The sequence below is a fragment of the Hypanus sabinus genome, chromosome 1 (assembly GCF_030144855.1).
Source record: "Hypanus sabinus isolate sHypSab1 chromosome 1, sHypSab1.hap1, whole genome shotgun sequence".
Lineage (NCBI taxonomy): Eukaryota > Metazoa > Chordata > Chondrichthyes > Myliobatiformes > Dasyatidae > Hypanus > Hypanus sabinus.
The window spans coordinates 167,323,060-167,349,816 of record NC_082706.1 but is presented as its reverse complement, the minus strand read 5'-3'; the positions used below and the strand labels follow the sequence as shown (position 1 = coordinate 167,349,816).

Below are 26,757 nucleotides of genomic sequence, written 5' to 3'. Positions count from 1 at the left end.
AGGACGTTAATTTGCAAATATCACCCTGAAGTTAATATCTTTATGAACTTTCAAAAAAATGGCCCTGGCATTTTTGCTGTATTATATAAACAATGCTAGTAATTTTGTGTCTTTAAATCTCAGCATTTGGGCTACCCTAATTTTGGCAGTGCATTGTGGAGAAAGCAGTTGGATTCTTTCTGCTCCCGTGCTGTAATATGATCCTGGTTGTGGTCTGATTGGATGTTCAAGCTGACTTAAACTTGCCCAGACCCCACTCTTTCAGTTCAGAATCTGCAGCTCCAGGCGCTGCCACTGATCTCATCTCTCTCCAGAATGGGACGCAAATGTTTCCTTCTCGTAACTATTTTGTTTCACCTCTTCTCTGAGCTCTCCTCCTGCCCGAGCCGATGTCTCTGCTTCAGAACCACTGTCCGCTGTATGCACTTGATGTTGGATCACATCCCCAAAGTAGCACCGCAGATTGTTATCCTGTAAGTACAGAACTTTTGAAAGTTGTTTGAAAATTTGTTTCACATTGTGAGTTAAGTTAACTACTAGCTTTTTGTGGTGTTCACGAAGTCTGTAAAGCTATTAAGTCTGAAGTTTAATAATGAATTGAGCCAAATATAACTCAGTTTGGAAAAGATTTTTTTCTGTGCTTCTGAGAACCGTTAGTTTTAACTTCTGATTTTGGAAAGAATCAGCTGTAAGTTAAGTGATTTTTTTATATAACAGTTGCTAAAATAACTACTTTTCATTAAATGGGAAACTACTTGAATGGTGCCAGCAAGACCACAATACCAGTTTATTGGCACCTGTTAAGAGTTTTGTTTCGATATTTGGTGGCAAGTTTAACATTTTGTGTAAAAAGAACTGCTGGATTAAATTGTTATGAATTTGGATGGAGTGAGGTTTGATGGGTGTGGTGGGAAGATTGTTTATTTCATATTATCAATTGAATAAATAGGATCTACAATGGTTGCATGAGCCTTAGTTGGCTCCAGTCAGAGTCAGTTTACTGAAAAATATAATCTAATAAGCAAGGGAATTTAAAAAAATCCCTTCAAACTAAATGTGTTTAAAATAACATAATCATTGTCTGGAAGTTATCAAACGTTTTTGTGAAAATTGTGAAGAAACTTTAGTTTATTTCCTAATGACTTAAATAACAATAACCTTTGTACGTACTTAAACTAGTTTGTAGTGCTGCCTGGCTGTGTTGACCCTAGGAAATGCTGCTTTCTGGTGAGTTCTACAAAATAATTGCATTAAATGTCAGAGATATTTTAGAACTGTGGTCTGAATTTACATCATCCTAATAAGGTTTTAATCATTCTCTTGTGATGTTAGGCAATCTTTTCACTATATTTTGGAAGGAGGATCATCACCATAATTGATTAACCTAGTTTTTCAACAACAATAAAATTTCCAGTATGAGTTTACTGGGATTTAACCTTGGCTGACATGATTGAGATACACTACCCTTTAATAACATTAATTTAAGCAGCAAAGTTTATATTGGAAGAAGGCCATTAGGAACTCCACCCCACTCAGAAATGTGTCTTTGTATTCTTAGTTTCCATGTTAACTTCTGTTCAGTAGGTAATTTCAGCCGACCATATTTCTCTGTATGGCTGTTCTCTATAAATGTGTGGTTCTTTTGGTCATATTAGGAAACATGCTCTTGATGCATTGTATGTACCTAAAAGAAATAGGAAATGTTAATGCCTTGGTACTCTCAGCTTCCCTCTTCCCCAGCATGGTGTGATTCAGAAATTTTGACTACAGTGAAGCAAAATCCAACTGATTTCACATTTCATTTACTTTATACTACTGAATCAAAAACTCACAAAAGGGTAAGAAAATGGACAGGAGGGTTTAGAGGGATATTGTCCATATGCAGACAAATGGGACTAGCCTTACGGTATATGCACCATAGTCAGAGTGGATGAGTTGGGCCAAAGGGCTTCTCTGCATACTGTGTTATTGTATGACTCTCTAACCTGTTAGAGGCACATCTGTGGTCTGTCTGTTATATTGGGATGGAAGATGTTTGACTACCTGTCAAAGGAAATTAATTTTGATAGCAAAGTTAACGTTGTCATCATTGTCACTTGCTACATGGATCACCCTCTCCTTTCCTTTTCCTTCAATTCCCTACTCTACCTGCCCCCACCCCCCGCTTTGTCCTCATCTGCCTATAACCTCTTCCTGGTGTCCCTCCTTTCCTTTCTCCCATGGTCCTAGGTCCTATCAGAGTTCTTCTCCAGCCTTTTCCACCTAATACCTGCCAGCTTCTTACTTCATCCCCTCTCGCCCACCCACCTGGCTTCACCTATCACAGTCTAGTTTGAGCTCTTTCCCCTCCCCCACCTTCTTATTCTGGCATTTTTCCCCTTCCTTTCCAATCCTGATGAAGGATCTCCGTCCAGAACGTCAACTGTTTGTTCTTCTCCATGGATGCTGTCTGGCCTGCTGAATTCGTCCAGCGTTTTGAGTGTGTTGCTTTGGATTTCCAGCATCTGCAGAAACTCTTGTGTTTTATTTTTGCTTCTAGGTGTGGACAGGCTTAAATTCTCAATCATCCACTGACGACAACCAACATTGACTTTTCATATGTTAAGAGGAGCATAGGAATTGACACTTGAAATTGCATGGAAATGTAAATAATATTATATGCCCTTTGATGACTAAATGTTCCAAGGAAAATGCTATTTTTAAAAAGAGCACGTGAACCATTCTTCTAGGACGTTGGAGAGTCAGTGAATATTGGACTGGCTTATGCAGGTGGTTATCTCATGGAGAGCAGTGTGCTGGCTGTGATGCACAGGTGTGTGTCTCATTTTCATGCCTGTGAATTACAGACAGAACACACAGAACCAGGCGACACTGAGTCTGGGGTGTGGGGAAGGGGGAGGGGAGCTCAGTTATGCTGAGTTCAAGAGCTGAATGCACTTTGTATCTGGCCTCTAGTTTTACTGTAGCCATTGTTATGAATGGGGTTTGAAAAGTAAGTATGGTTACTTCTTCATTATGTTTTAAAAATTTAATCATTTTTATGCTTAATGTATATTTTAGGTATTTTATTATTTTTTTAAAGATTTTTTAGAAACGGTCAAGACTTGTGAAGCATAAGTTATCAAATACACAAAGGGTGAAGGGCCTCAAGTTTTGTTGCCCGAGACCTAGTAGTTGTCACTTGCATATTTCTTCACTTTATTGTATGACTGTGGTACAGGGTCTGGAGTTTGCTTTGACCCATAGGTCTGCAAATGGTCATCGTGACGGTGCTGGAGAAAGCATGAGGTGATGCCCAGACTGAATCATTGTGTTCAGGTTTTCACCTAGACATGGATAAAAGCCAAGCTCATGCAAGGTTCATGGGCTGAGTAAAGAAATTTTACAGAACTCATCAATTCTAACAAGAGGGAGTCAAGTCTTTAACCCCACCCACCACCTCTGATTACACAAAGTAGTAAGAACTGGAATTGCAACACTTTCACCTGAGATAGATGGTAATCATGCAAGAAATGAGCTCATGGAGGAACTCAGTGGATCTGGCAGCATCTAGACAGTCAACATTTCAGGTGAAAACCTTTCATCTGCACTGAAGGAAGAAAACTTCTTCAAAGTGTGCATGCCTTGAGATTTAATGGTGGTGTAATGAAAGAGACTGCAGATGCAGGAATCTGGAATCCAAATGAAGGGTCTGAACCCAAACCATCAACAATTACAGTTTTGCTTACACTTTAACGAAATTGGGCCCAGTTGGAGAGACTTGGTTTCTATAATGTTGGAAGGGTCTAACTGCTAACTGAATAGACAATATTTTCATCTGGCATGGGCAGGTTTGATTGGCAACATGACAAGCCAAATTTCAATGCAGATTACTGGAGGAACAATAAAGGATAACTTCATCTATTCAAGTACTTTCTTATAAATATAGAGTTAAAATTTAAATCTTTTGGTGAGGCACACTATGAGATACAGAACAATGACAATTGTGTATATCATTCTAAGCCAAAAAAACTTAAAAGATTCTCTATAATGTTTGGTCAACTATCTCCCACTCCAGTGAGAATCACTAGATAATTTGAATTGGATTTCAGTGCTACATTCAGATCAAAGCATTCAACAGGTACACTTCAGAAGGAATCTTCTTTGTCTGGCATCTTATAAGACCTTTTGCAAGCATCCTTTTCTTATTTATTTATTTCTTACTTTACAAAGTAGTTAGAATTTGTGAGGTTTAAGTAGATTTTTATTTATTTAATCAGTATTATTCAGTTGTATTATTCATAGTTAAACTTTTTATGTAAAGTGTAGAGAAAAATATGCCAGAAATGGCCATCAATATCCACTTCAATATCCACTGCATAGGTTTGGCTAACCTGAATTTTGTCAGAACCATATACAATCTAAGTGCTCAGGTAATCACTAATTTGTTCTACAAAGGATGATTGATAAGTTTGTGGCCTGAGGTAGAAGGAGGTGAGTTATACAGCTCTTGTTACATGCACATGCAGGTCAACTCTTTGAGTGATTATGCAGAAAGTTTGAAGTTAATAACATCTCCTTCTAACTTAGGCCACAAACTTATCAATCACCCATCTGTGGACACTTTCTGGAGGTCCAAGATCCGTATGCTCCACGACTGCTGGACTAAGTGTGTAAATGTAGGAGGGGACTATATTGAAAAATAAATGTGCTAGGTTTTCTAAAATTGACCCCTTCTACCTTAGGCCACAAACTTATCAATCACCCCTCAAATCTTGTGTCCCTTCTAGTAATGTACCATTGTTATATCTGATAGTATCAGCAACTTGTAATAATTGAAAAATAACACAACATGGAATTAAACTGTGCAGAGTAGGATTTAGACTAGATATCTCCTGCCAAAAAATTCAGAAGAACACCACCAGAAAGCCTAAGGAAATACACTTATACTCCATTTCCTTGATGTTATCAAAGAAGACTGGGACAAGTTCCTGCAAAAATCTTCAATATATTCAGGATTCCCATTTTTCCATGGTATGCACCAATATAGCTTGGAACAACAAAAACTTAAACAACCAGACTCCACAATTTTAAAAATAGGGTATATTCCTGATCTTCTCGACTAATTTCAAAGGCATAAAAAGGATAGAAAGAAATTTTATAAAGTCTTTTTCCCCAATTCAATCTAAATTTTAGTTCTCTTTTTTTTAACTTCCCTTTGGAGTGTCACAAGAATTAAAAAGAAAATACATAGTGAAATGTGAAATTATGTGAGAAGGCTTAGATGGACCGAATGTTCTATCTTCTGTTAATTGTTTGTATGTTAATAATAATTCAGAAATATGGACATTTGGTAAATCAGCTTTTGCCTTTAATTGCGTCATTGAGCTCTACAGCACAGAAATAGGCTATTTAGCTTATCTAATCCATTCCAACCTGTTGTTCTCTCTAGCCCCATATACAGTCCTTGCACCTGGACTCTAGTCCTCCATACTTATAAGACATAGGAGCAGAAGTAGGCCATCTGGCTCGTCGAGTCTACTGCACCATTCAATCATGGCTGATGCTTTTTTATCTCCTCAACCCCAGATCCCGGCCTTCTCCCCTTAACCTTTGATGCCATGTCCAATCAAGAACCTATCCATCTCTGTCTTAAATACACCCAATGACCTGGCTTCCGCAGCTGCATGTGGCAACAAATTCCACAACTTCACCATCCTTTGGCTAAAGAAATTTCTCCGCATCTCTGTTCTGAAATGGTGCCCCTCTATCCTGAGGTGATGCCCTCTTGTCCTAGACTCTCCCACCAGGAGAAATATTCTTTCCACATCTACTTTGTCTAGGCCTTTCAACATTCGATGTGATCCCCCTACTTATCCTTCCAAATTCCAGTGAGTACAGACCCAGAGCCATCAAATGTTGCTCATATGATAACCATTTCATTGTTGGAATCATTCTCGTGAGCCTACTCTGTTTTCTCTCCAATGCCAGTATATCCTTTCTTAGATGAAGAGCCCAAAGCTGTCACAATACTCAAGGTGAGGCCTCATCAGTGCCTTATAAGGCCTCAGCATCACAATCTCACTCTTGTATTCAAGATCTCTTGAAATCAATGCTAACATGGCATTTGCCTTCCTCACCACCGACTCAACTTGCAAGTTAACCTTCAGGGTGTTCTGCACAAGGACTCCCAAGTCCCTCTGTATCTCAGATTCTTGGATTTTCTCCCAGTTTAGAAAATAGTCTGCACATTTATTTCTACTACCAAAGTGCATGACCATGCATTTTCCAACACTGCATTTCATTAGCCAACTTCTTGCCCATTCTCTTAATCTGTCCAAGTCCTTCTGCATCCTGTCTGTTTCCTCAACACCACCTGCCCCTCCACTATCTATTCCATCATCTAAATCATTGATATACAGCATAAAAAGAAGTGGCCCTAACACTGGCCTCTGTGGAACACCACTAGTCACTGGCAGCCAACCAGAAAAAGATCCTTTTCCACTTGCTGCCTCCTACCAATCAGCTAATGCTCTAACCATGTTAATAACTTCCCTGTAATGCCATAGGTTCTTAACTTGGCCTCATGTGTGGCACCATGTCAAAGGGTTTCTGAAAGTCCAAATATACAACATCCACTGCATCCCTTTCATCTATCCTACTTGTAGTCTCCTCAAAGAATTCCAACAGGTTCATCAGGCAGGTTTTTCCCTGAAGGAAACCATGTTGACTTTGTAATATCTTGTCCTGTGTCACCACGTACTCCATCACCTCATCTTTAACAATTGACTCCAATATCTTCCCAACCACTGAGGTCGGGCTAACTGGTCAATAATTTCCTTTCTCCTGCTTTCCTCCTTTCTTAAAAAGTGGAGTGACGTTTGCAATTTTCCAGTCCTCTGACACCATGCCAGAGCCCAGTGATCATTTCTAGTGCCACCAAAATCTCTAATGCTACCTTTTTCAGAACCCTAGGGTGCAGTTCCTCTGGTCTGGGTGACTTATGTACCTTTAGGTCTTTCATCTTTTTGAGCACCTTCTTCTCTTGTAACAGTAACTGTACTCACTTGTCTTCCTTCACACACTACAATATCAGGTGTATGGCTAGTGTCTTCCACAGTGAAGAGTGATTCAAAATACTCATTTAGTTCATCAGCCATCTCCTTGCCCCATTATTTCTCCTGCCTCATTTTCTAGCGGTCATATATCCACTCTCAATTTTCTTTTATTTTTAACATACTTGAAAAAACTTTTACGATCCACTTTGATATTATTTGCTAGCTTGTTTCATATTTCATCTTTTTCCTTCTAATAATTTTTTTTAGTTGCTCTCTGTTGGTTTTTAAAAACTTCCCATTCCTCTATCTTCCTACTAACTTTTGCTTTGTTGTATGTTCTTTCTTTTGCTTTTACAATAGCTTTGACTTCCCTTGTCAGCCATGGTTGTACTATTTTACCATTAGAGCATTTCTTCATTTTTGGAGTCTATGTGTCCTACATCTTCCTCATTTTTCCCAGAAATGCACGCCACTGCTGCTCTGCTGACATCCCTGCCAGCAGCTCCTTCCAATTTACTTTGGCCAACTCCTCTCTCATACCACAGTAATTTACATCACTCCACTGAAATACTGCTATCTCAGACTTTACTTTCTCCCTATCAAATTTCAAGTTGAACACAATTATATTGTGATCACTGGTTCTTAAGGGTTCTTTTACCTTAAGCTCCCTAATTGCCTCCAGTTCATTACATAACACCCAATCCAGTATAGCTGATCCCCTAGTAGGCTCAACGACAAACTGCTCTAAAAAGCTATCTCTTAGGCATTCAACAAGCTCACTCTCTTGAGCTCCATTATCAACCTGATTTTCCCAATCGACCTGCATGTTAAAATCTCCCATGACTATCATAAAATTGCCCTTTTGACTCGCCTTTTCTATTTCCTGTTGTAACCTGTGGTCCACCTGCCAGCCACTGTTGGGAGGCCTGTATATAACTGCCATCAATGTCCTTTTACCCTTGCAGTTTCTGAACTCAACCCACAAGGATTCAACATCTTCTGATCCTATGTCACATCTTTCTACTGATTTGATGCCATTCTTTACCAGTAGAGCCACACCACCCCCTCTGCCTACCTTCCTATCCCTCCAAAGTAATGTGTAAACTTAGACATTCTGCTACCAACTACAACCATCCTTCAGCTACAATTCAGTGATGGCCACAACATCATACCTGGCAATCTGTAATATTGCAACAAGATCATACATCTTATTTCTTATACTATGTGCATTTAGATACAACACCTTGAGTACTGTATTTGCTGTCCTTTCTGATTCTGCATCGCTTATGATTTGATACTCAGCCTGTTGGCTGCAACTAAGTCCTATCACCTGCCTGCCCTTCCTGACAATCTGACTGCACGCTATCTTTACCTTTTTTTTCACCATCTGTCCTTTCCTGTGTCCCTTCACTCCGTTGCCACTTCCTGCCAAGTTTGTTTAAACCCTTCCCAACAGCTCTAACAAACCTGCCACATTAGAATATTGGTCCCGCTTGGGTTCAAGTGCAACCCGTCACTTTTGAACAGGTCATACCTCCCCCAAAAGAGATCCCAATGATCCAAGAACCTGAAGCACTGCCCCTTGCATCAGCTTCTCAGCCACTCATTTATCTGCCAAATCATTCTGTTTCTACCCTCAATGGTGCATGGCACAGGCAACAATCCAGTGATTATTACCCGGGAGGTCCTGCTTCTCAGTTTTCTACCTAGCTCTCTAAATTCTCTTTTCAGGACCTCATTGCTTTTCTTTCCCATGTCATTGGTACCAATATGTACCAAGACATCTGGCTGCTCCCCCTCCCTCTCCAAAATGTTGTGGATGCGCTCTGAGATATCCCTGACCCTGGCACCTGGGAGGCAACAAACCATCTGGGTGTCCTGTTACCATCCACAGAATCTTATGTCTGTCCCCCTCACTCTCTCATCCATGTCCCTATTAACCTTCTCTTAAATGTTACAATTGAATTCACAGCTACCACTTTCACTGGCAGCTTGTTGCACACTTTCACCACCCTTTGATTAAAGAAGTTGCCCCTCAGATTCCCCTTAAATATTTCACCTTTCACCCTAAACCTAGAACCTCTACTTTTACTTTAACCCAGCCCTGAGGGGGAAAATCCTGCAAATATCCCCATAATTCTGTATGCTTTTATCAGATCACTCCATACATCATAACAAAGATTCAAGCACAATCTTTTTCGATTGGGTCTGTGAGAAGTAATAGAGGAAGTTAAAATGCAATAGCAGCTTTAAAATCAATGTCACTGGTGAATTTTATTATTAAGTTAAAAGACACAACTTTTAACTGAATTATGATGTGAAAAAATTTAAGTTTAGTTTATTTCTCTATGAGATGTGGGTGTGTAAAGAGGGAATGTGCTATCTATTTATCTGATTTAATAACGTGCAATGGATTCCAAACAAATATATCTGAGCCAAATGTAGTCTTCCAATGCAGAATATTTCTAATTCACAGAGTACGTAATTCTAGATCCAAGAACATTGTAACCATGATCCAAAACTAATATTTTTTGGATAAATATGTTAGTCATTAGGATAGAATAATGACTAGCTCTAAAAGAGCATTTATTTCTTAAATTTTAATTCTGTATTTATGCACATAAAATTACATGCTTGTATTTGTAATGCACTTTTATAGACAATTATGAATATGTACTGTATGGGAGGTCATATCAGCATTTTGAAAGAATAGAATGATGCATTCAAATTTCTGGCATACTCTAGGTTGGCCATTTACTGGGGCACAACTCTTGAATGCATATTGTATGTTTACTTGAGATTATGTGGTTGAGGCTATAAATAATGGAACTCTATCTGCATCATTGGCAATCTTGTAGTATTAGATTATCACTGCCAACTTGAGCTGGATGACAGTATGTAAAAGGATGAAGTTGGGTTACTGAGGACCAAGTGTCTGATGTGGCCCACATGAAACTGACAAAGGGTCTTGACCTGAAACATTGACTGCTCCTTTCAACGATGCTGCCCGACCTGCTGAGTTCATCCAGCTTTTTTGTATGTCTTGATTTGACCACAGCATCTGCAGTGTACTTTGTGTTATGGGTTGGTCTTCAGGAGGCTACAGAGTGCGATTTTGGATTCACATATTTGGGCAACGTGTTCAGTGTGGGCAAGCGGTTGGTCTCTCCGTTCATAGTTGCTGCTTATTCTCTGTGGCACAGCAGAGGTTGGTCTCATGTAACATAGGTCCCTCTTGAACTGATTTCCCCAAGGTGTACTTATTGAGTGCACTCTTTTTCCAGTTTTTAGATACAATATTGAAATTCTTCAGGTAGATGGACATAGCTGGCTGATAGATATAACTGGTTGAAAAATATAACCGGGCAGTCAAAATGGAATTGGGGTAAAATGTAAGGGGGATTTTTTTTGGGGGGAGGTGAAATTGCATGAAGGCTGGGAATGTACAATAAACATTGAATGGAATAGTGGACAAAAGGGAGCTTGAAGTGTACATCTAAAGGTCAGTAAAGGGCAGCAAAATAAAGAATGCTTTCCTTTATTGGTTTGACAATGTACAATAAGAACAGGGAGATTCTACTAGAAATATATTGCGGGTTAGATCATATGGCAGGAAAAAGGTACAGAAGAGGTTTATAGAGATACCACCAGACTGGAAAAACTTTCACTATGAGGAGAGTCTGGATAGTTTGGGTTGTTTTCTTTGAATCAGTAGAGGCAGGAGAAAGACTAAATTTAGGTGTATAGAGCTATTCTAGATTAGGTGTTGTGTAATGAACCAGATTTGATTAGGGAGTTTAGGCAAAAGGAACCCTTAGGAGACAGTGATAAAATGACAGACTTCACCTTTCAGTATGAGAGGTAGAAGCTAAAGTCAGATGTATCAGTATTGCACTGGATGGAATATTAAAGAAACTAGCCAATACTATTGAAGAGGATCCAAAAGTTTTTCAGATTCATAAACTCCAGAAGTAAGGCAAGAATAGATGTCAGACTGCTGGAAAATGATGCTGGAGAGGTAATAATCGGGGACAATGAAATTGCAGGCGAACTGAATAAGTATTTTGCATCAGTCTTTACTGTGGAAAACACTGGTAGGATGGTGGAGATTCCAGGTATAAGCGCTGATGAAGTGTGTGAAATCACCACTACTAGAGAGAATGCGTGGGAAACTGAAAGGTCTGAAGGTAAATAGTCACCTGGACCAGATGGTGTACATTCCAGGGATCTGAAAGAGGAGGCAGAAGAGACTGTCGAGGCATTCATAAGGATCTGACAAGAATCACGAGATGGTTCCGGAAAACTGGAAAATTACAAATGTCACTCCACTCTTAACGAAGGGAGAGAAGCAGAAGCAAGGAAATTATAGCCCAGTTAGTCCGGCCTCAGTGATTGGGAAGATGTTGGAGTCGATTATTAAGGATGAGGTCTCATAGTACTTGGAGACACATGCCATAGTTGGCATGATTTCATCAAGGGAAACTCTTGCCAGACAAAGCTGTTGGAATTCTTTGAAGAAATAACAAGCAGGATGGACAAGGCAGAATCAGTCAATGTTGTGTACTTGGATTGTTAGAAGGCCTTTGACAAGGTGTGACACGTGAGGTTGCTTAACAAGCTACGAGCCCATGGTATTATAGAAAAGATTCTAGTGTGGATGAAGCAGCGGATGATTGGCAGGAGGCAAAGAGTGGGAATAAAGAGAGCCTTTTCTGAGAATGAGCAAAGAAATGGCAGGTGGAACAGTGTTGGGAAATGCGTTGTCATGCACTTTGGTAGAAGAAATGAAAGGATCGACTATTTTCTAAATGGAGAGAAAATGAAGTCTGAGGTGCAAGAAAAATTGGAAGTCCTTGTGCAGAATTCCCTAAAGGTTAATTTGCAGAAAAGCAAGGATGGAATTTTGAGACTTTATAAAGCACTGGTGATGCCTCACTTGGAATATTGTGAACAGTTTTGGCCCCTTATCTTAGAAAGGATGTACTGAAATTGGAGTGGTTTCAGAGGAGGTTCACAAAAATGATTCCAGGATTAAATGGTTTGTCATACGAAAAGCATTTGATGGTTCTGGACCTGTATTCACTAGAATTCAGAAGATTGAAGGGTGACCTCACTGAAACCTATTGAATGGTGAAAGGCCTTGATAGAGTAGATGTGGAGGGGGTGCTTCCTATGGTGGAAGATTCTCAGACCAGAGGACACAGCCTCAGAATAAAGGGGCCTCCTTTTAGAATGGAATTGAGGAGGAATTTCTTTAGCCAGAGAGTGTTGAGTCTGTGGAATTCTTTGCCACAGGTGGCTGTGGAGGCTAGGTCATTATTGATATTTAAGAAAGAAATTGATTGATTCTTGATTAGTCAGGACACGAAGGGATACAGGGAGAAGGCAGGATATTAGGACTGAGAGGGAAAATGGATCAGCCATGAAGAAATAGTGTAGACTTGATGGGCCAAATGGGCTAATTCTGCGCTCAAATATCTGATGGTGCTACAAGTTTTTTCTTCATATATATATAAAGAATAAAAGAGAAGCAAGAGTCAATATTGGATCACTGGAAAGTGATGCTGGAGTCATGGAGGATTAGGAAATGGTAGACAAATTTAATAAGTACTTTGCTTCTGCCTTGGCTGTGGAAGACACCAGCAGTATGACAGAAATTTGTGAATGTCAGGGTGCAGAAGTGAGAGAAATTGCTTTTATTATGGAGAAGGTGCTTGGGTGGCTGAAAGGTCTGAAGGTAGATAAGTCATCTGGACCAGATGAACTAGGTTTCTGAACGAGGTAGCTAAAGAGATTGTGGAGGAATTAGTAATGATCTTACAAGAATCACTGGATTCTGGGATGGTTCCTAAGGACTGGAAAAGTGCATTTTACACTCCACTGTTTAAGAAGAGAGGGAGGCAGAAGGAAGGAAATTATAGGCCAGTTAGCCTGACTTCAGTGGTTGGGAAAATGTTGGCTCTTTTATTAAGGATGATGTTTTGGGGTACTGGAGGCACATGATAAATGAGACCAAAGTAGCATGGTTTCTTTAAGGGATAGCTTGCTTGACAAATCTGTTGGAATTCTTTGAGGAGATAACAGAAAGGAGAGACAAAGGAGTGTCAGTGGATGTTGTCTACTTAGATATTCAGAGGGCTGTTGACAAGGTGGCACAGATGATGCTACTTAACAAGATAAGAGTCCATGGTATTATAGGACAGATACTAGCATGGATAGCAGATTGGCTGACTGGCAGGTGCAAAGAGTCAGAATACCCTGACTTATTCTGGTTGCTGCCAGTTACTATTGGTGTTCTGCAGGGGTCCATATTGGGACAACTGCTTTTCATGTTGTATGTCAATGATTAAAATGACAGAATTGTTGGCTTTATGGGCCAGTTTTAGATTATACAAAGTTTGGTGGACTCGGCAGGTAGGGTTGAGGAAGCATGGAGTGTACAAAAGGATTTGGGCATACTGGAAGAATGTGCAAAGAAGTGGCAGATGGAATATCGTGTAAGGAAGTGTATGGTCATGCACTTTGTAGAAGGAATAAAGGTGTAGATTATTTTCTAAACGTGGATTCAATTAAAAAATCCAATGTGCAAAAGGACCTGTGAGTCCTTTTGCACCATTTTCTAAAGGTTAACTTGTAGGTTGAGTCAGTGAAGGAAGACAAATATAATGCTATCATCCATTTTGAAAGTACTAGAATATAAGAGCAAGGATGTGATGCTGAGGCTTTATAAAACATTGGTCAGATCACACTTGGACTATTTTAAGTATTTTTGAGTGCCTTAAAGTATGAAAAGATGTGCTGGCATTGGAAAAGGTCAAGAGGAGGTTCATGAGAATGATTCTGGGAATGAAAGGATTGTATAAGGAGTGTCTGATGACTCTGGGTCTGTACTTGTTAGAGTTTATAAGAATGAGAGGGGATCTCATTGAAACCAACCGAATATTGGAACACCTTCATTGAGTAGATGTGGAGAGAATGTTCCCTGTAGTGAGTGAGTCTAGGACCAGAGGACACAGCTTCAGAATACAGGAACATCCATTTAGAACAGAGATGAGCAGGAATTTCTTTAGCCAGAGGGTGGTGAACTTGTGGAATGTATTGCCAAGGACACCAAGGAGACCAAGTCATTGAGTATATTCAAAGCAGAGGTTGATTGGTTCTTGGTTAGTCAGTGCATCAAAGGTTTCTGGGAGAAGGCAGGGGAATGGGGTTGAGAGGGATAATAAATGGCAGAGCAGACTAGATGGTCTGAATGGCCTAATCCTGCCTCTATGACTTATGATTTTATGTCCCAAACAGAAGGATCAAAAACCAAATAGCAGAGACACAAAGTCATTGGCAGAAGGTTAGAGAGAAGGTGAGGAAAAATTGATTTTACAGAGATATAATTTAAAACTCATGCCTGAAAAGATGATAGAAATAAGACTGCTATCACATTTAAAATTACGTGGACACGTATCTGAAAAACTAGGAACAGCAGGGCTATGCATCTAGTGGTGGAAGTAGGTTTTGTCTTGAACTATTTATTGATCAGCACAGACATGATTAGCAAAATTGACTTCTCCTCTACAGTAATCTTTTGAAGACTCTTTTAATCTATGACTTTGTTTAAGGGATAGAGAAAGTTCCCTAGGCCTACAGGTCAACAATACTCCACATTGAACATGCCTAAGAGGGATGAGATGGATGCGATGGCCTCAATACAGTAGCTATCACAAAAGTGGTAGTGCTAAGCAAACTTCTGGGCCTAAAGATAGGCAAATCTCCTGGTTCTGATTGAATGCCTCCCGGGGTACTGAAAGAAATGGTAGAGGCTTGCGTGATAATTTACCAAAATTCTCTAGATTCTGGGGTAGGTCCTGGTGGATTGCAAGATGGTGAATGTCATGCCACTGTTCAAAAAAGTATGCAGGCAAAAGGTAGGTAACCATAGGCCAGTTAGTTTAACCGGTAGTCGGGGAAAATGCTTGAAGCTATCATTAAAGTAGTGAGGCATCTAGAAAGAAATAGATCCATCATTCAGATGGAGCATGGATTCAGCAAAGGCAGGTCTTGTTTGATAAACTTACTGGTGTTCTTTGAGGATATAACAAGCATAGTGGATAGAAGGGAAGAGATGAATGTTATTTACTTGGATTTCCAGATGGTGTTCAATAAGGTGCCATATAAAAGACATATCCATAAGATAAGGATACACAGAGTTAGGGATGATGTATTAGCATGGGTAGAGGATTGGTTAATCAATAGAAAGTAGGGAGTTGGGATACATGGGTGTTTCTCTGGTTAGCAATCAGTATTGAGCGGTGTGCTGGGCCCACAACTTTTCATGATATACACTAACGATCTGGAAGAGGGGACCGTGTGTAGTGTATCTAAGTTTGCTGATGACACAGAATTGAGTGGAAAAGCGAATTGTCCAGAGAATATGGAGAGTCTGCAGAGAGATATACTGTAGATAGACTAAGTGAGTGGGCAAAGGTCTGTCAGATGGGGTACAATGTTGGTAAATGTGAGGTAATCTATTTTGGAAGGAAAAATGGAAGAACAGATTATTATTTAAATGGTAAAAGATTGCAGCATGCTGCTCTGCAGAGGGACTTGGGAGAGCATCTGCATGAACTGCAGCAGGCTATCAAGAAGGCAAATGGAATGTTGGCCTGCATAGCTACGGGATTGAATTGAAGAGCAATGAGGTTAGCTGCAACTGTACAGGGTACTGGCGAGGCCACATCTGGAGTACTGCATGCAGTTCCGGTCTCCTTACTTGAAGAAGGATATACTGGCTTTGCAGGTGGAGCAGAGGAGGTTCACTAGGTTGATTCCAGAGATGGGTTTAGACTATGAGGAGAGACTGATTCGCCTGGAACTATACTCCTGGAATTCAGAAAGATGAGAGGAGATCTTATAGAAACTTGTAAAATTATGAAAGGGATGGATAAGATAGAGGCAGGAAAGTTATTTCCACTGTTAGGTGAGACTAGAACTTGGACATAGACTCAAGACTCTGGGGAGTAAATTTGGATGGAGGTGTGAAGAAATTTTTTTCACAAATAGTGCTGAATCTGTGGATTTCTGTGCCCAATGAAGTAGTGGGAGCTACCTCAGTAAATATATTTAAGACAAGGTTGGGTAAATTTGTGCATAGTAGGGGAATTAAGGGTGTAGGGAAAAGGAAATAGGTGGAGATGAATCCGTGGTCAGATTAACCATGATCTTATTAAATGTTGAGCAGCCTCCTGCTCCAATTTCCTATGTTCTAATGATCCCGTCTTATTGTGAATGCAGGTTAAATTTGGTGAAGAGTTTACACATATAAGGATGTGTCTTTTTGAAGATGTTCATGTGTAAAGAGAGCTAGAGAAGGAATAACATATCTAAAACTTGAATGGGATGGAATCAGCACCTTCAAAGTACTTTTGCTGCTATTATTGCAAATATCTCATTAACGCAATTTTCTCACTTTACATAGTGAACGAAACCAAGATGTTTTTGATTTTGAAATATAAATCTGGAGCCGCTAAACAATTTTCTTTGAGAACAAGTTTTATTTTTACTTTTGATATGGATATATTGTTCAGATTTCTATTACACTTAGATATCTATGTAAGAAAATTGATCAGTAAAGGCAAAACATAAAGAAAAATTAGCATCTTTTGCAAAGCTCAGACCCCAGTAGAGCAGATTAGCATCAGTTTTTAGCATGAAAGACACTATTTTTATTTGCATAAAGTTCTTTCTTTCTTCCCAGTTTAAAATGAATAAGACAATTAAACAATTTTGTCAGATCACATCATCGCATCACTTGCACGTGGCCTTCTTGAACTGGATATGACGGCATACCTTCGACAAAAAAAGATGCAGCAGACTGTATTTCATGGACATTTTAGATGGTTTTAGGTAGTCAAGTTGATTATAGCTCTAATATTTTAGACAGAATATTTACATAGGCATTTTTTTCCTATTCATTCCCATGCAAAGCTGATGATTTAGAACAGAATTTTATATCAGATTGGCATTATTATAAGCATAGAATGATACAATGTGTGTGCTGAGGCTTGGCATTCTGCCTAGGTTTAGAATTACAAGGATAATTTCTGTATAAAACGGTTATAGTTTCTACACTTTATCATTACGATGAAATGTGCAGGTCAGGCCTAAGGACAAATCTCATTAATGTCACAAACTATTCCTTTATCGAATGCATTAGTTACAGAGATTTATCTCTGGGCTCATGGATGTTAGCATTGATAATATTTCAGAAAATGAAATATTTTCCCACATCTATTGTCAGTCTGACATTCGTATGCCAAGCAAACATCCACAATGCCACTCATCTGACATCAGTGTTAAAGAGGTATTAAGATTATATGTTTTACATTCTTCAATGAAAATCCACATGGCAGAGCTTTTTTTTTATCTAAGAATATGTGAACAAATGAAATAAATAAAGTGTGCTCAAACTCATTTATTCAATTATCTAAAGGAACCTTTTTGCTACTACCTTCTGGGATGCACTTGAACTCATGCCATACAGCTGAAGTAATTTATCAACAAGTAATAGCTCGGGTTTAATTTTCATTTTAACTTCTGACGTGTAAGAAATGATGATTAAAAACAGATAACCATTTCGTTGGTTGCCTGATTGCTGCTACACTCAAAATGAACTGATAAAAAAGTTTGTTAAACACCATTTCTATACTTTGCAATCAGTTTATGCAGCACAGTCGTTTGAATTAGATTGTTATTGGTAGTTTCAATTCGCTTGAAAAAGATCTGACTGTAAATGGAATCAATAGGGGTACATTCAATGGTATTTTGTTTAACAGTGAAGGTATGTGATAAAAGAGGCAAAATTATAGTGGAGCTTATTATTTAATTATTATCCCAGCTGTAATGAGGAAACACAAATATGAAATATGAGGAAGAATTTATTGTTTATTGGCTTCTTTATTTATTTATTGAAATACAGCATGGATTAGGCCCTTCTGGCCCTTTGAACAATGCCACCCATTAATCCTCCAATTTAATCCTGGCCTAATCATGGGACAAGGACCAGTTAATCTACCAACCAGTAGGTCTTTGGAATATGGGAAGAAGCTGGAGCACCCAGAGGAAACCCATGCAGACATAGGGGAAACGTACAAAGTCCTTTCAGGCAGTGACAGGAATTGAACCTGGGTCACCTGTACAGTAAAGCATTGTGCTAACCACAATGCTACCATGCTGCCTGTCAGTATGATATGACCAATTTCTCAATGTAACAATTCACAGATTGTTATATTGTGAAAGTGGTATATCATGCCAAAAGAGCACTTTTAACATCCTATTGTGTCAGTATTAGAAAAAGTTTAATGTGTATTTTCATTATAATTACTTTCAAAATCCATTCTTCTAATTTTCCAGCACATCAATATCATATGGCCAATTAATCAATGTTTTTGCATGCTTTTCACTGAAATGGTGAAAAATGTTATATGTCTTGCCCTTTAATTAGAATAAACTGCTATATTCCAACAAAATTTCATATATATTCCTTTCAAAGTAATTGGAGCAAAAGCCCAAGTTTCAAAGAACATAAGAAGACCATGATGAAAATAGTAAAGGGCTGCAGTGAATAAAGAACAACATGAATCTGGGGTTCCTTCCCCTAAATGGCTTCCATTGTAATACAATTAGGGATTTCATGGGTGATAGATTTTGCAAGATATTAGTATCAAGGTTTTTGTTGCAAGTATGGAGTATGGGTGAGATATGATTCAGATTGTCATGGTGTGATTAAATGAAACTGTAGGTTCAAAGGAAAACTGACCCAATTCTATTCCTCTCGAATAAGACAAAGAACAACTCTCAGATCAGCTGTATGTGGTAATCTGGAAATTGAAAACTCAGGAGTTACACAACTTATTGATTAGCAGAATACTAAAGACAGCAATACACTCACAGTAGATCACAGATGAAGTAAACTTGTATAAACATGAAGGGAAATCAATCTTAATTTCATTACTTGCCATTTAAGTTTATAAATGGAAATGAGCCTTTAAATAACAATGGTATCCCATTGAAAAGAAGAGAAATATGAATGAGTGCTGATGAAATAATTATATTAACATGATAATAGATACATCAAAGCTCAAATGAAAGGTTGCCATCAAATACCTGGCAGGTCTTGCCATTAAAAATAATCATTTATTAACACTAGGACACTGTATGCTTTTTGTATAGAGTATTAAATGGTCAAAAAGATTTTATCTATATATATGTATATATAAAACACAAAATAACATCTGTAGATTTATACTCTATTTGCTTTAATATTTGATTATTTTTATTAATTATGTAAGAACATCAAAATGAACGTAATCTTTTCAAGTCCATTTTCAATGTGTTGAAGGTGTGCTGTGCTGTCAACAGAATTTATCAAAAAACATTTTTATATGATTTATTGAAAATGCTTTAAATATATCGATTGGTGTATTCAAAAATATATTGAGACATTAAAAATCATTAAATTTAGCAATAGAAAATTTAGCTTAGACTTGGTCAGGCTGAACATAAACAATCATTATTGGACAGTTTATTTTCATTTAAATTCTTTAAGGAGTTAATGATTGGATTAGTCGATAGTCTCTTCACTATTTTAATATGTGAAAAAGACAATAGATCATTAGTCAATACCTTTCTTTAACAATTGAACCCAACCTCTGTGTTTAATATGGAAGTGTAACATTTGTAAAAATGTTCAATTTCCTTAATGGAGACTGTGTTTAACATGGGGAGGCTTATGCAGAGGCAGCCACAATGCTGTCCAGGGACAGCTCAGGTTCAAGGGTCAGTGGCATGGAATGCAAGATGATCGGATACCTACCATTCACGGCCATTGTGACATGTCAACGTCTTCCACCAGCTCCACTCCTTGGCTGGAACCTCCCCCTTGACCTTTCCACCATAGGTGATCCTACCATGAGCTAAGCACCAGATGGCTAAACTCCAGAGAATGTCACTTTCAAGATCTCAGGAACTCACAACCCTCTCCACCATGACAAGGTGACAATCCTTATTAGTAACTCGGGAGGGAAGATGGTCAGATGGAATGAGATGAGGGAGAGAATAGGAAGGATAAGCTAGGGATAAGAGATGGATATGTGGGTGATGGGCAGATGGAACTAGGTGGGGGTGATGATGACTTCAGATAATGAGGGATGGGGGAAGAAATGGAGAAGGTGAACGAAGAGAGACAACCCTGGGTGGACTGTAATGAGTGGGAAAGGACTTTGAGGGATTGGGGTACCTGAAATTGGAAAGTGAACTATTCAAATCATTGGGCTGTAGTTACACAAGAGGAATAGGAGGATCAGTTCTAGTTTGCAACTGTTTTACACTTGGCCTCACTGTGGCAGTGGAGAAGGCACAGATACATTGGTGTGGGAATGGGAAGGAGAGTTAAAATGAGATGCAAGTGGTCATTGTGTATAGAGTATATGCACCTCTGCAAAACAGTCACCAATGTCTACGTCTGATCTTGTCAATGTAAAGAATTCAGATTCAGGTTTATTTACTACATGTATATTGAATCATACAGTGAGGTGCGTTGTTTGGCTTTACAATAAAACACCCAGGGATGTACTATGGGCTGCCCACAAGTTTTGTCACACATTCAAGTGCCAACAAAGCATGCTGACAATGTTTAGCAGAATAAAATAAGCAACAACAGTAAAACAACCATTTCCTCAGGCTCTCACATAGAAAGGCAGGCCTCCAAGCCCAGGACCTGCTGCCTCCGGACCTTCAGTCTTTAGCTTTGGACTCTCAGACTCACAGGCATTTAGCCTCTAAACTCCAGTCCTTGGCCTGAGCTCACAGACTCAACTTTATGACCTCTACCTCAAGACTCGCCGACTTCATTCTCTGACCTTTCTGCTTTTCTGCCTTTGGGCTCACCAAGGTTTGGACCTTTGGCTTTGCCCTCCAAACTTCACCAACCTCTGGATGTTGACCCCAAGACTGGCTAGTCACAGGATTGACCCTTGATCTTGACCGATCCAACCTCTGGCATTGCTGATCTTCAACTGCAGAAGCTTCAAGCCTCAATTTACAGAATTTCAAGGACCTCCGATCCTGGTGGCATGGGGGTCACCAGCCATTGTGATTCCTGCCAGTACGAACCTCCGACTTGGGATTCAGCAACCTGGGGATTGGTTTCCTGATCGCCTGTCGACACAACCTCCGGGATTGCAGACTTTCGATTGCGGATCATTCCATCCTGGGCTCCGGACATTGCAAATTACTCCTCATTATCCCACACACGTGTCCCTGAGCCCTAATCTGACCCACTGCCACACTGCGAACAGTGAATGCAATGGATCACATTGGAGGAGGTGCACACGATCCTTGACCTCACCTCGAAAATCTGTTTAGGTTCCCAGATGAAGATAAGGGAAAAGTTGTAGGGACAGGTGTTGCACTTCCTGTGGTTGCCTCCATTTATTGTTCATGAACATACTGTATTGCTGAGACTTCAACATTTATTATTCATTGCTGTTTACCTTTGACAGTCCTCATGTACTAAGGAAACAATATTGCTGGAACATCATAATGGAGGAACTGAACAGCTTAGGCATCATCGATTGGTTGAAAATAGATAGTTGACATTTTGGATTTGTCTGAACTTGACCCAAAGTATCAACTGTCCATTTCTCTCCATAGATGCTGCCTGACATACTGAATTCCTCCAGATTGCTGCAGCAAGAGTAATTCTAACGTGAAATATGAACAAACACCTGGCAAAGAAAAATATATTTCCAAGTGAACATGTATGATTTAAAATTCACCTTGCCTGAGGTAACATTTGAAAATGTTAACTGGTCCAGTCAAAGATTCTGCTGGAGGGGGTAAGCTTTTAGCAGTTGCTGCCTTCCAGTTTTGAAATGGTACTTTAACGATAGCGAAGACACAGATTGGTTAGTGGAGGTAACAATGCAGCAGACAGCTTTGAACTGGATTAGTGGGAACGCTGTGCAAGAGCCTTTGGCTATATAGTCGCAGCAGAGACTTTTTATCTTTCACAAAACAAAACAGGAAAAGGGAAAGCATAACATGACATACTACATCACACGGTTTTGCAAAAGCATTGTGACATAATGTGACACAATAGACTTCTGTGGAAATAAAGGAACACTCTAGTTATGCCAGGCATAGTTCTTGAGTCCATTTATAGTAACTGACATTTTCCATTAATAAAACTTTTTTAGCCTATTTTGCTCATTATATCTTGAAGCTATTTGAAGTAATTATTGTTATGGAAGTTCTATAAGGCTAGTAAGCCATTTTTAGTTCATTATTTTATATGTAACAGTAAAATAATATTCAAGATCCCCCTTTGTACCATAGAGGCCTGAATATTTTTCCGGATTTCCTGAAAAGTGTTGTGTCACTAATTCCTGCATGATAAGAGTGAGGAAAAAAACATGAGTTGCTTGAGGAATCTGTGAACCATATAGCTTCCAGTTTGGGATGTATTTTACAATCATGAGCTAGGGTCCCTGTTGTGATAGGTTTTACATTATTTGAGGAAGGAATGAATTGACGGGTTGAAAGTAAATTTTAGAGGACATGCATAACATCTTTTTAGTGTTTGAATGAAGAAAATTGTTACTCCAAAAAGAAATAATGGTATTGACATAACAGAAGGAAATATTAGAAGAATTAATAGAAAAAGGCAAAGGGAGACTGCTGGAAGACCAACATAAAAGTTAATAAGGGGTCTGTAATCATCAAATATAGACAAGTATTAATCATGAAGAGATGAAGAGCAGAAATGTTTGGAAAGGTTGAAGAATGTAGAGAAAAAACTTACAAAATATAGAGAAACACAGGTTTACAAAGTTTGCAGGCAATTGAATCCATCATGTCAATGTCAGTTTATTCTTCGAGAAAGCTAAAATTAAATCCAGTGCTTACTTCTCATGCTACCACTGTCTCTCTGAAAAGCTTTTCCACTATTATAGAACAGTACGTCAGAAAAGAAATGTAGGTTTAGATTTTTAAAGTATGTTTTCAAGAATATAGAAACCTTGTTTATAGATTTTAAAATGTAATATTGATGCCAATAATTTCTACTTGAAACCATCTTTTTGACTTTGTGGAAAGCAATTAGAATGATTACCACAGAACTATTAGTCTAAGTAGATGCTGTGGAGGGCCTTAGGCACCAAACAACATCTACCCTTCTTCATTTTCAGGGAGAGTTATTACTGAGACTCCTCATCCTTGTTCAGAAATCTCAGACCTGCATGGGTAATCATTAACCTTAATATTAAAATAATAATTATCATCATCATAGAGATGTACAAGCGGCCCTTCAGCCTAACTCATCCATATGCTACTGATCTACCCTAAGCCCATTTACTCGCAGTAAACTCACATCCTGCAAACTCCTTTCTTATCCAAGTATCTGTCAAAATGTCTTCTAAGTATTGCATTTTATCTGTCTCTACTGCTTCATCTGGTGTTGGTTCCATGTAACCGTCACCCTCTGTGTGAAAAACCTGCTCAGTCTGCTCATCTCCTCTAAATTTTACCCCCTCACCTAAACTAACACCCACCCTAGAAAAATAGACTCTGATTATCTACCCTACATACCCCTCATAATGTTAAAGACCTAAATAAGGTCACAGCTCAGCCTTCTACTTTCCAGTGAGAATGAACTCTCTGTAATATGAATTTCTGATGACATCCAGGTCTCTTCTGGACTCTCTCTAGTGTCATCACATTGTTCCTACTACTTAGCAAACAGAACTATACACAATCCTCTCAAGTCCAGCCTGACCAGTTGCTCATGACATACCAGCTCCTGTGCCTAGAAAGCCACTGATTATGTCAGATTCAGGACAAAATGGGATAAGATATCCTCTTGCCAAGAATGAAAAAGCAAAATACCTTAGTAATGTTGTGTGCAGCTATTCCATTACTTATTTTTTCAAAATATTTCTGCTTCAGTACTACCAATGACAAAAGCATCTTATTGATAGTTGTGAACATTGTGAAGATCATGTCCATTGCTTCACGTGATGGTCTAAGACCAGATTGTGTCTCCGGAAGGATCTTCTTGACTAAAGGTTTGAGCCGGTTGTTCAAGATGCAGGTGAGGATCTTTCCTGCTGTTGCTAACAGGAAAATTCCATGATAGTTTCCGCATTCTGATCAATCACCTTTCCTTTTGTAGATGGTAACAATTGCTGAGTCTCTAAAGTTTGCTGGTATGTCTTCATTTATCCAGATCTTGATGAGAAGTTGATGCAGTTGGTAATGAAGCGGGTTACCTCCAATTTTGTAGACCTCGGCTGCTATTCCATTGAGTCCAGCGGCCTTGTTGTGTTTCAAGGTTTTGATGGCTTCCTTGACTTGTTCAGGTGTTGGTATTTTGCTTAAGGAGCCATTAACAGGCTGTTTTGGAATGTTGTTAATCATGTTCCTGTCAAGTGAGACGGTTTGATTTAGAAGATCTTCAAAGTGCTCCCTCCATCTAGAATTGATGTCAGCATTGCTCTTCAGGATGAGATCCAACATTGTCTTAAATGTGCTGGAACAGCTTTTGGAGTCTCCAAACAAGAGTATTTCATGATCATGACATCCGAACAGACACCAAAATGTTAGTGTACAAAGCAGTGGTGATCCCAACGCTCCTGTATGCATCAGAAACCTGGACAACATACCAACAACATCTGAAGGCACTTGAGAAGTTTCATCAACACTGCCTTTGAAATGTCTTAAATATCAGCTGGGAGGACAGAAGAAGAACCAACGTCAGCATGCTAAATGAAGCAAAAAAATAAAACAAGCATTGAAGCCTATGTCATCAAGAACCAACTATGTTGGAGTGGTCATGTTGCTCAGATGGAAGACGAACGTCTGCCAAAACAAATCTTCTATTCCCAGCTTAAAGAAGGCAAACATAAAAGAGATGGACAACAGAAGAGATTCAAAGACGTCTTAAAAGCCAACATGAAGAAATGTAACATCGACATCAACAATTGGAAAAACAATGCCAAGGACAGGAAACTCTGGCAAACTATCATCTGAGAAGGAACAGCAACTTTTGAAGCCAACAGGTGTGCAGAATTAGAAGAAAAGAGAAGAAAATGGAAAGAGAGGCAGCAACAACCAAAGCCCAATCTGCCATCTGGAACTACCTGTCTTGAATGCTGAAGAACTTTCAAAGCCAAGATTGGACTCATAAGCCACTTAAGAGCCAATAACTAGATCAACGGAATGAAGATTGTCATCCTCGACCTCGAGGGATAGCCACAACTGATAGCAAATCTGACAACCTGTTGTTTAAGTTCATTGTGCTTATCATTGTCTGTCATTCAGTCCTGGCCTCCTACAGTGGCAAGAAGCTCTGAAGAATCCTTGTGGATTGTGATTCTATTTGGATATGGGTCATATTCTATTTAAGAAAAATGTCAAAAAAGTTTAGTATATTAGACCACCCACTTTTGAAGGGAACCAAGATTTCACATAAAGTTCTTAAGGAATACAGATTATGAAATGATGACACTGATTTAAGACAGTTAAAATAGGAAAAATGATTTTTTACAATGATCCATTTCTGGACTTTGTTATGTTAATTTGACTGCCATAAAAATGTAAATCAATTGCTTCTGGCATTAAGTTGTAGAGAGAGAGTGTTCCTTGATATAGCATCTCTTGCCAAGACAACTTCACTCCTCTGTGGGTTTTCATCTTTTAAGTTTGGAAAGGTGCAAAATTCATTTATAACATTTTCTGTCAAATTCTGTTCTCTGGATTTTGTCTGTTCACATTTTGATCATCTTTCAGCCTGTGCTCATGTTCCTAAAATGATACCACATTAACATTTGCCTCCCATTTAAATTTTTCATCCTTATGCTCAAAATCCCTTCTTGATCTCGGTATGCACCCTTCCAGCTCTGCAGCTCCATTTTTCTGTAAAGCTGATCCTGTTGCCTTCACCTATTATTGATATCTGATGCTTAATTTCTCCATGTCCAAAGTACTGGAAGTTCTACTCCAAGGTCCCAGCTCTCTTCCTTCCCTTCTGTCTTAAGCGACAGAAACTAAGCCAATGGTTAAAACTCAACCAGTGACAAATCTAGAGCCACAAGTTTGACCAGACTGAGTGATGACAGATTTCATTTCTCAGAAGTGTGTTAGGGAGCCAGTGAATACTTGTACTAATTCAATGGTTCCATGGTCAATTTTACCAAAACCAACTCATTTTTTTTACTTTAGAATGATTTAGTGAATTGAAATTAAATTTCTCAGTTGTTGTTAAAGGCTTTAAACATCTCCCTAGATTATTTGAATACTAATATAGTAACTGAAGAAGTCAAGTATATTGTAGAGTATGCAGCACTTATTTACTTTGCTACTTGTGACATGATGAATGGGAGTAGATTTATCAAACTCTGCATTCTCTACATCTATTTTTGGGTATTGGCCAATTTCTCTCCCAATATCTTTCAGTAGAGTTGCTTAACTGAGGCCCACTTGTCTGTTAGGAAGGATGTAAAATATTCCACAGCACATATTTGAAGAAGAGCCAAGAGCTTCCCAAGTGTCCTGAATGACATTCATCCTCAACTAACAGTAGCTGAGCAGATGAATTGGTCATTCATCTCTCCGGTGATTGTGGGGCATGACTGCAAACTGTTGGCTCAGTTTGTTGGCAAAAATAACAGAG

The 26,757-nt window shown here is 38.9% G+C and overlaps 1 protein-coding gene across 2 annotated transcripts in view; it reads left to right on the top strand.

Moving 5' to 3' along the window:
• Positions 1–281: 281 nt before the first annotated feature.
• The window catches only part of LOC132399901 (peroxidasin homolog), a 479,222-nt gene continuing 452,746 nt past the window's right edge, over positions 282–26,757 (top strand). For both annotated transcript variants that reach the window (XM_059980804.1, XM_059980814.1), the window contains exon 1: positions 282–473. In XM_059980804.1, the coding sequence (XP_059836787.1) occupies positions 316–473 (158 nt within the window). In that variant the 5' untranslated portion in view covers positions 282–315. The remainder of the gene's footprint in view (positions 474–26,757) is intronic.